Source organism: Tachysurus vachellii, chromosome 1 (assembly GCF_030014155.1).
Source record: "Tachysurus vachellii isolate PV-2020 chromosome 1, HZAU_Pvac_v1, whole genome shotgun sequence".
Classification (NCBI taxonomy): Eukaryota; Metazoa; Chordata; class Actinopteri; order Siluriformes; family Bagridae; genus Tachysurus; species Tachysurus vachellii.
In genome coordinates this window covers 32,058,731-32,069,737 of record NC_083460.1, presented here as the reverse complement: position 1 = coordinate 32,069,737, position 11,007 = coordinate 32,058,731, and the positions used below count along the sequence as shown (strand labels likewise).

At 36.3% G+C, this 11,007-nt stretch overlaps 1 protein-coding gene across 3 annotated transcripts; it reads right to left on the bottom strand.

Moving 5' to 3' along the window:
• Positions 1–529: 529 nt before the first annotated feature.
• On the bottom strand, positions 530–9,601 carry LOC132854835 (mucin-2-like). 3 transcript variants are annotated; one of them, XM_060883477.1, is made up of 6 exons: positions 9,450–9,601; positions 4,252–5,001; positions 2,651–4,166; positions 2,049–2,536; positions 1,809–1,885; positions 530–1,306 (listed from the first exon to the last, which is right to left on the bottom strand). In XM_060883477.1, exons 1-6 carry the CDS (start codon positions 9,535–9,537, stop codon positions 1,229–1,231), a joined length of 2,997 nt encoding a protein of 998 aa, XP_060739460.1. In that variant the 5' UTR covers positions 9,538–9,601; the 3' UTR covers positions 530–1,228. The 3 variants fall into 3 exon arrangements, with proteins under 3 accessions (XP_060739460.1, XP_060739451.1, XP_060739469.1); XM_060883486.1 differs by having other exon boundaries at positions 533–1,306; positions 2,049–4,166; positions 4,252–4,311; positions 4,540–5,001; XM_060883468.1 differs by having other exon boundaries at positions 532–1,306; positions 2,049–4,166.
• Between the last annotated feature and the right edge of the window lie 1,406 nt (positions 9,602–11,007).

Genomic DNA, 11,007 nt, shown 5'->3' with positions numbered 1-11,007 from the left:
ACAATGAGGATAAACAATGAGGACAAAAAAGGTTAATGCGATGTTCATGGCATACACTGATTAATTGGCACAAATTACATTTGTATAATAATTCTTTTTTTGGTACGTTAACGAGTTTTGGTTGCCGGTCTTTTTTTTTTTTTTTTTTTAGGAAAGTCGTCTTTGCATTCTCACGCCCCTACGCATGGCTCAAATGAACTGTGATTGGTTGGTTTTTATTTCAGTCAGGCACTCTTGTAAATAAAAGCTGCTATGCTATGGTCCTAAACTTCTAGCGTTACGTACTAGGTGTCATTTGGTGAGCTGAGTCAAGTGATCTGATTCGTTAACGCAATGACTCATATTTATTTAAATGATGATACTGCCATCTTGTGGTACATATAAATTCAAACAAGGTTGAGGAATTTCTACTCTATTCATAAAAAATAAATACTTCATCTGGATTTAACATGGTGCTGCAGACTATGTCATTATTGTTGTATTGTTGTTTAAAGAACACAAACATTTTGTTTTGAAGTATCAAAATCTATTTATTTATATCTCTGTAATGGTACAATATACAGTATTACTAATGATAAGTCGTCAAGTATATTGACACATTTCATTAAATTCATCCTCAGAGAAGCTTTCTAAAAAACATACAACAAACATTTTTATAAAGTTTTAAAAATCACCTAAAACTAACTAACTAACTAACTAACTAACTAACTAACTAACTAACTAACTAACTAACTAATTCCACATTCTGCTCCACAGAAAATGTCTGATTTATTTTTCATTTAGCACAGACTAACTGAGACTTGTATGTTGTGTTTGTGCTTCTTGTGAGGGCGACAGAGCTTTCTCTATTTTGTTGTGTGTGAATGGATTGGGGTACACACACGATAATGTGCACCTTTTGATTAAGGTGTTAAATACTTGAACTCTAAAATAATGTGTGTGTGTGTGTGTGTGTGTGGGGGGGGGGGGGGTTAAATAAAAATGTAAGTCACTATAGATAAGGGTGTATGCTAAATGCCAGAAATGTTAACTATGCCATTATTGGGAATCAAGTGTTTGATTTCCTGACTGTTGTACCACTTGATAGTCACTTAATGTTGATGGGTTGGAATTGGATTGGCCAAATAATGTATGTTGTTAGGTGCCAACAGGAATAATAAACATTTATACTTCAGACTTCAGGCTCATTCATTTACATGAGTATTGAACAATTCGGGTTGCCATGTGGTTAAGGTGTTACTTTTTCGATCTTCTTCACTGTCATCCTAATGGTGCCATTAACCATAGCCTGAATGTGTTGAAAAAACTGCAATAAAAAGAAAGGTAAGTGAAGTGACATTTTACAGTGCCTTAAAACTTATACATGTAAAAAATATACATATATTACATACACAAAAATGTATTATTTGAAAAAAAGTATGCTAGTGTGATGTTTTCTGTAAAGAGACATGTATGCCAGTGTCAGTATTTTGTACCACAACAAGATGCATTTTGGATTTATTAACATCTTATTAACTTCTCACATAAGTAAAAATAGGAACTAACTTGTTAGAAAAACATTACAAAGTTTAATATAATTATAAATTATAAAAAATTATGATACTAAATACTATTCAAATACTTGGCTGTGGTATAAGAGCAAGAGAATACTTTGGCACATTCTGTAAAAGGAAGATAATCAACTTCAGAGTGGCTACACGATACCACCCTGTAGTTTATTTCCTTATAAATGCAGGCCCTAGGAATGTTTAATTTCATACTTATTGCTTTTTATATATATTACAATATCGCATAAAGCATAGTCTTACCTCTTGTATATAAATGATGATATTTTCATTGCTTAGTTCAGTGAAAGATTGCATCCTAACCACTGCTTGAGCAGACTCTGTAATATATAGAGAAATAAATACGAGAGTTAATTTAAACAACAATAAAAAATAAATTAACAAACAAATGAATGAACAAAACACAAATCCATCTAAAAATTTCCATTTAATATCTTAGAATTTAGAATAGGATATTAAGGATTAGAGTATGAAAAACAATACTTGTTTGACGAATAGTGGATGTTATATCTGTTGTTGTTGGATAGGTGGTTGTAATGGCTGTTGATGTTGGAGATTGGGTTGTGTTAGTTGTTGTTTCTGGAGTGATGGCTGTAATAGCTGTTGTTTGTGTAAAGGTGGTTGTTATATCTGTTGTAGGATAGGTGATTACAATGGCTGTTGATGTGGGAGATTGGGTTGTGTTGGTTGTTGTTTCTGGCGAGATGGTTCCAAGAGTTGTTTGTGGAAAGGTGGTTGTTAGGTCTGTTGATGTTGGATAGGTTATTACAATGGCTGTAGATATGGGAGATTGGGTTGTGTTGGTTGTTGTTTCAGGAGTGATGGCTGTAATAGCTGTTGTTTGTGTAGAGGTAGATATTATATCTGTTGTTGTTGGATAGGTGGTTGTAATGGCTGTTGATGTTGGAGATTGGGCTGTGTTAGTTGTTGTTTCTGGAGTGATGGCTGTAATAGCTGTTGTTTGTGTAAAGGTGGTTGTTATATCTGTTGTTGGATAGGTGTTTGTAATGGCTGTTGATGTTGGAGATTGGGTTGTGACGCGTGTTGTTTCTGGAGAGATGGTTCCAAGAGTTGTTTGGGGAAAGGTGGTTGTTATATCTGTTGTTGTTTGATAGGTGTTTGTAATGGCTGTTGATGTTGGAGATTGGGTTGTGACGGTTGTTGTTTCTGGAGTGATGGCTGTAATAGCTGTTGTTTGTGTAAAGGCGGTTGTTATATCTGTTGTTGTTGGATAGGAGTTTGTAATGGCTGTTGATGTTGGAGATTGGGTTGTGACGGTTGTTGTTTCTGGAGTGATGGCTGTAATAGCTGTTGTTTGTGTAAAGGCGGTTGTTATATCTGTTGTTGTTGGATAGGAGTTTGTAATGGCTGTTGATGTTGGAGGTTGGGTTGTGTTGGTTGTTGTTTCTGGAGTGATGGCTGTAATAGCTGTTGTTTGTGTAAAGGCGGTTGTTATATCTGTTGTTGTTGGATAGGTGTTTGTAATGGCTGTTGATGTTGGAGGTTGGGTTGTGACGGGTGTTGTTTCTAATGAGATGTTTCCAAGAGTTGTTTGTAGAAAGGTGGTTGTTAGGTCTGTTGATGTTGGATAGGTGATTACAATGGCTGTTGATGTGGGAGATTGGGTTGTGCTGGTTGTTGTTTCAGGAGTGATGGCTGTAATAGCTGTTGTTTGTGTAGAGGTAGATATTATATCTGTTGTTGTTGGATAGATGGTTGTAATGGCTGTTGATGTTGGAGATTGGGCTGTGTTAGTTGTTGTTTCTGGAGTGATGGCTGTAATAGCTGTTTGTGTAAAGGTGGTTGTTATATCTGTTGTTGGATAGGTGTTTGTAATGGCTGTTGATGTTGGAAATTGGGTTGTGTTGGTTGTTGTTTCTGGAGTGATGGCTGTAATAGCTGTTGTTTGTAGAAACGTGGTTGTTATATCTGTTGTTGTTGGATAGGTGTTTGTAATGGCTGTTGAAGTTGGAGGTTGGGTTGTGACGGGTGTTGTTTCTAATGAGATGGTTCCAAGGGTTGTTTGTAGAAAGGTGGTTGTTAGGTCTGTTGATGTTGGATAGGTGATTACAATGGCTGTTGATGTGGGAGATTGGGTTGTGCTGGTTGTTGTTTCAGGAGTGATGGTTGTAATAGCTGTTGTTTGTGTAGAGGTAGATATTATATCTGTTGTTGTTGGATAGGTGTTTGTAATGGCTGTTGATGTTGGAGATTGGGTTGTGACGGGTGTTGTTTCTGGAGAGATGGTTCCAAGAGTTGTTTGGGGAAAGGTGGTTGTTAAGCCTGTTGATGTTAGATAGGTGATTTCAATGGCTGTTGATGTGGGAGATTGGGTTGTGTTGGTTGTTGTTTCCGAAGTGAAGGCTGTAATAGGTGTTGTTTGTAGAAAGGTGGTAGTTATATCTGTTGTTGTTGGATAGGCGTTGGTAATGGCTGTTGATGTGGGAGATTGGGTTGTGAAGGTTGCTGTTTCTGCAGAGTTGAATGTAGTTGAAGACAATGTAGTTAATATTTGTGTAGTAGCTGTAGTTGTGGATGTCTCTGGAGAGGGTGAAGGCAGAGATGATTCATTTGTAGTTGTTGTTTGTGTAGTAGCTGTAGGTGTGGATGATGTATCTGTAGTCGAAGAAGGCGGGTGAAGGCAGAGATGATTCATTTGTAGTTGTTGTTTGTGTAGTAGCTGTAGGTGTGGATGATGTATCTGTAGTCGAAGAAGGCGGAGATGTTGTTTGTGTAGTAGCTGTAGGTATGGATGTCTCTGGAGAGGGTGAAGGCAGAGATGATTCATTTGTAGTTGTTGTTTGTGTAGCAGCTGTAGGTGTGGATGATGTATCTGTGGTCAATGAAGGCGGAGATGATGTTTCATTTGTAGTTGTTGTTTGTGTAGTAGTTATAGGTGTGGATGATGTATCTGTAGTCGAAGAAGGCGGATATGTTGTTTCAGCTGTAGATGATGTTTGTGTAGTAGCTGTAGGTATGGATGTCTCTGGAGACGGTGAAGGCAGAGATGATTCATTTGTAGTTGTTGTTTGTGTAGTAGCTGTAGGTGTGGATGCTGTATCTGTGGTCAATGAAGGCGGAGATGATGTTTCATTTGTAGTTGTTTGTGTAGTAGCTGTAGGTGTGGATGATGTATCTGTAGTCGAAGAAGGCGGAGATGTTGTTTCAGCTGTAGTTGTTTGTGTAGTAGCTGTAGGTGTGGATGTCTCTGGAGATGGTGAAGGCAGAGATGATGTTTCATTTGTAGTTGTTGTTTGTGTAGTAGCTGTAGGTGTGGATGTCTCTGGAGAGGGTGAAGGCAGAGATGATTCATTTGTAGTTGATGTTTGTGTAGTAGCTATAAGTGTGGATGTTGTATCTGTAATCAATGAAGATGGAGATGATGTTCCATTTGCAGTGGATGTTGAGTCTGAAGACAATGAAGTGTCATAATTTTCTAAAAGAGAGGAATTATATTTCTCAGTGGTATTTTGTTGCATGTTAGAAAATATATGTAAACATGATAACAATAAAATAACAGTTATAGTGTAGTAAATCTTAGTAGCTGTAGTGGTAGTATGTAACTGTTTGACCTGTAGGCTCATAAATACCTAAAAAGGGAAAATATTTATCAGTATGTAAAAAAATCAACTGTTATAACTAATGTTATAACAAGTGTTAAGAAATAGCTACTAAGAAATAGTAACTAGTTACAGTTACTAGGTGTGGAAGTTGCAGGTACAGTTACTCGTTACTTCATTCAGAAAGCAACTCAATTACTTTGTTGATTACTTACACCAAAAAGTAACACATTACTGTTAAAAAGTAACTTTTTAGTTACTTTTTTAAAGAACGTTCTTTAATGTTCCCATTAATGCCCTTTTATGCGTTATGGTCTATACAAACACAAAACTGACTTAAACACAAAGTAATTTTTAAACACTAAAAACGAGAAACTCGTCTTGCTCTCGTTTTGACTCGCCATTTCCCTCGTGCGTCTTCGTGTTTACAGTGGTTGGCATCCACCAATCCTACAGTGCGTCGCTGCTGTAAACAGGTTAGGCTGTAGGCTACACTTCAGACAAAATGAATTAATTCAATGAAGTAATGGACAACCGCATCATATGGTAACGGTAACGGAGTTAATTTATTTAAAAAATAATTTTATTTTATTGAAATTAATTCAGGGGGGCACGGTGGCTTAGTGGTTAGCACGTTCGCCTCACACCTCCAGGGTCGGGGTTCGATTCCCGCCTCCGCCTTGTGTGTGTGGAGTTTGCATGTTCTCCCCGTGCCTCGGGGGTTTCCTCCGGGTACTCCGGTTTCCTCCCCTGGTCCAAAGACATGCATGATAGGTTGATTGGCATTTCTGGAAAATTGTCCCTAGTGTGTGATTGCGTGAGTGAATGAGAGTGTGTGTGTGTGTGTGCCCTGTGATGGGTTGGCACTCCGTCCAGGGTGTATCCTGCCTTGATGCCCAATGACGCCTGAGATAGGCACAGGCTCCCCGTGACCCGAGGTAGTTCGGATAAGCGGTAGAAGATGAATGAATGAATGAATGAAATTAATTCAGGGGGGCACGGTGGCTTAGTGGTTAGCACGTTCGCCTCACACCTCCAGGGTCGGGGTTCGATTCCCGCCTCCGCCTTGTGTGTGTGGAGTTTGCATGTTCTCCCCGTGCCTCGGGGGTTTCCTCCGGGTACTCCGGTTTCCTCTCCTGGTCCAAAGACATGCATGATAGGTTGATTGGCATTTCTGGAAAATTGTCCCTAGTGTGTGATTGCGTGAGTGAATGAGAGTGTGTGTGTGTGTGCCCTGTGATGGGTTGGCACTCCGTCCAGGGTGTATCCTGCCTTGATGCCTGATGACGCCTGAGGTAGGCACAGGCTCCCCGTGACCCGAGGTAGTTCGGATAAGCGGTAGAAAATGAATGAATGAATGAATGAAATTAATTCTGTAATGAGTCTGTCTGTGTTTTGCCCTGTTACTGTCTGCCTTGCTGTTAATTGTTTGCTCCGCCCACTCATTGGCTACCATGGACACTAATTGCACTCTATCTCCCCCCCAGGTGTATCGTGTTAGTCACTGATTGTCTCTGTGTGGTGATTGGTTCCTGTTTGCTATATCTACCCTGTTTGTTCTCTTCCCTGGTGTTGGTCGTTGTTGTATGTTGGTGTCGATGTTCCTGTTTCCCGTGTTGCTCAGTGCTCTTCCCTGTTTTGCCTGCCCGTCTGTTTGCCCATTTCTTGTGTTGGATTAATAAAAGACTGAACTGCGTTTGGATCCTCACTCGCCTTTGTCTCGTCGCGACAATATCTCTGTTGAGAATGCATTTTTTTTTTTATTTGGTGAGATATTGTTTCATGTGGTATTTACTTTAGTGTAAATTTCTTAATCTTTTTTTTTTAGCTTTATTTCAATGTTATTTTTAGAAGTATCAGATAGAGTAATAACTGAGATGCACAAAATTTCTTGCAAAATTTAGTTTGATCCATAATTTTCTAGGCATTATGTTTGGCTGAAGAAATAAAAACTATATGCCAGTCAAAATTTATTCCACTAGGGCCAAGGTGTGTCCATGAAATGAATTATAGTGCTAGGCAGTTGAACTACACAAATTAACATGTAACAGAAGAAGAAGAAATATTGACATCATCAGGAAAGGTGGGGATAGGCACAGACCCAAACACAGGGATAACAAGTTAAAAAAGAAAAACAATTTATTAACAAAAGAAACAGACAGGGAACATAAATTCACGAGCATAAGAACTGGGAAAACATGATACAAAACCGACACGCAAAGACTAAGACTACACATAATAAATAGACATAAAGATTAGTCCATTACGAACAGGTGAGTATTGACAAGAAACGTGACACAAAAAACACTGCTGGAACACCCCCTAATGTTCCGGCAGAGAATGTCCAAGCAAAAGTCCTGACAGATAGTGAATTATTAAAAAAGGACACATTCTGTATTTATAAACTCCTAATGATACAAACAATTGATGTTTATTGTCTTTTTAATACAGATAAGGTACAGTAAAATGTACTATATAACTATGTTTTTGTTTGGTGTTTAGCATTGTGGTAAATGATTAATAGAATGTAAAGTATGCAACATTGTCAAGTAATCAAGGTAATGTCCCATTAATTATGACACATGGTGGCTCATAAAGGAAACGCATGACAGAAAATAACACGTGACAGTTTTCATCAGGAATGGGAAGAATTTACGCTTTACAGTTTATTGGTAACATGACACGCTGCCTGTATGTAAGCTTGTGTTACTTATTTATGGTGTGTGATGTTGTTTTAATAATGCTTTAATTTGTTTGGTTATATGACCAGATTTTCATGTTTTGTTTCCAAATGTATGTAAGAAATTGCTTCAAATTTGCCAAACACTTGAGACAACACAACTGCCATTTTAAAGGTACACAATGCATTTGCTTATAATTGGAGAAGCAATATAAGTATTATTATTATTATTATTATTATTATTATTACATGTATGACCCTTGGTGTCATGTTGTTTTAGGGGGAAATAATTAATTAATTACTGTTATCATTGCCAAATTAGATGATTTCTCTATAACACCACATCCCAAAATGTCTTTTGAGTGATTTTTTAAGAAGAGCATGTCATGAATTCCATTTTTTTTTTTTGTTTTTAATTTAAAGTTGTGTAATATCTGTGAACCAAGAGAGCTTGTGTTCTCATATATATCATGTGTTCTCATTTATATCATAGTGTCTATAAATGCTAAATATATAACAGGTTTGCCAGCATATGCACTCTTCTGTTTGGAAGATATTGGAAACTCTAAAGTTAAAGTTGAATCTCTTAAAAGGTTATGACACTGGAGACACCTACCAGAAATAGGTGTCTTCTCAGAAATCATCTTCTCATTGAAAACCTTACAATTTTAACAATAACACGTTCTTGAATTGTTTTTTGTGAAGTATCCCCTGTACAAGTTCCTGTGAATGAGCTGTCACTATAGAAATAATAACCTACTTGCAGATTGACTACTGTCAAAGTAGTCAGCTTATTTCAATAAATAAGCCTTATAATAATAATAATTTTCAATAATCAACATTTTCTGACCAATTTGAATCCAGAAAGATAGTGCTATATTAAATGTATATTAAATTAAATTGTATTTAAAGTGCTGCTATTTATTTAAGATATTATTCAGGGCACCTTTATCACATTATGAATACTGTAGCAGAACAGATCTGCAGCTTCCTGGTTTGTTTTTCTGAGAATCTCTGAACGTCTTCTGTTTGTTATACACGTGATTAAATGAAGACAATGGTGCTCAGACAAAAAGATAAGTGAGATATAGAGATATAGAGGTGATGGAAAATGAAACGCTAAAGGTGAAAACCAATTGCAAATACAGCTTTACACAATAAAATGTTATTTTCTCCTAACATTACTACCAACACTAGTTGCTATTTTTGGATAGCTAGTAAGTAAAAAAAACATTATTTATTATTATTATTATTACATTATTATTATTTCAGTTGTAATAAGTGTTGGGCTATTTTAGATCAGTGGTTAAGATTTGGGACTAATAATCAAAATCTCAGACACTGCTGCTGCTATGCCATTAATGAAAGTTACTCTGGATAAGGGGGACAACCAAATGTTGTAAATGTAGCTAATAATACAGTACACATCATGGCACCATTGCAATGGTTATATAACAATCAAATTCTTGTCATCACCACATCTACCACATGTCTGTCTGACATTCAGCTGAAATGCAAGAGAGCATTCAATATATGTAGATAAATATACAGCTTTTATAATAGGTAAAGTGACACTAAGGAAAGTGCTCTCAGAGACACTAAAAATATACTAATATATTGTATTGATGATATATAACATCTTACCTGTAGTTTGACCTTTAATCATTATAACACATCCTGCAAGAAGCATGAGTAGCATCTTGGCATGCAGCGATGTTAAAGCAGCTCTCATGGCAATCCTTAAACAGCTTAAAATCTGAGGCAAGCTTATTGTATGTTGCTCTAAAGATGAATAAACTCTGAGGCACTAAGTGACAATGCACAATTGTTTAGCTGTTGTGAAACTCTGACCACAAACTCCACCCTCATCAGCTCAGGGGAAATACCAGGATGTGTTTTAGATAGCTTATATTACACAATTCCTTACTCTACTGAACTACTGAATTACCAAAAGGAAGTAACAAAGGAACTTTAATATGTACTTCTTTGGAATATTAATATAAAGTGAGACCATCTTAACAAACCATTTATTTAGAAAAAGCAGTTTGAGACAATATTTATAAAACATTATCGCACCACCCTGTTGAATGCAATTAAATGCAATTTTAATCAGTCAATATGATGATGGGAATTTCTCATCACCAGGGTGTTGGTTTGCCCAATAATAATAATAATAATAATAGTAATTATAATAATAATAATAATAATAATAATAATAATAATAATAATAATAATAATAACCTCCTTTCTAATTTACTCCCTTTTATCTCCTATGACTTCATTTTTTTCTGTGGAAGGCACAAGAATATTTTCATAATTTCTGAGTACAATTCAGGCTCTTTCAATTTCTGAAAACACATTTGGAAGAATGTTATTATTACTGTGTTGTTAATTGTTACTTTTTAATTGCACGTTTTTAATAAAGCTTGTAGACAATCCAAATTCATTTTCTAAAATGACAGCTGTCACAGTAGTATACTGGAGTTGATAATAACAGTACTATACTGTAATTTCAGAGTTTACAACTAATCTGCCCAGGTCAGATGTGTTAAACACACCAAGAATTTCAGTAGTCTTGTTTATTTATGTCAATAATTTTTATTACATATTTTGCATAATTTAACTGCTTTTCTTGTACACTTGTTTATCAAACCATCTAGCATATCTGTCTATTCTTGCACATATCACTACCTCTTTATTTTTGTACTAATATATTTTACTGTACAGGTTTCACATCTTTTATTGCATCCCCACTGCACTATACACCTTTTGTTTATTGCTCTAAGCCCTATAGCTATTCTTATTATCTCTTTTGTTTTTTGTAACCCTACTATGTTTTACATGTGCCAAGTTGTTACTACAATTTATTTTCCCACCAGGGATTAATAAACTTAATCTATATTCTGTAAAATGTACAGCAAGAAGGGTTATAGTGTAGCTTTTCTCAGTTTGAGTTTCAAATAGGAAAATTTTGGTATTTGGAAAATGTGTGGCCCTGGCTATAGAAGAGGATGGACTGGACAGACTGGATGTGTTTTTTGCTGTGTCAAGGTTAACATCATTGTCAGAATATGTGCTCTCATATATACTGTAGTTTTGAACAATTCCCAGATAATTTCCAGTGTGACCATATCAGCTTTAGGGAGCTTCTATAAGCACTCTGGAGTCACAATTACTTGAAGCAACATTGTGTTTTTCTGGA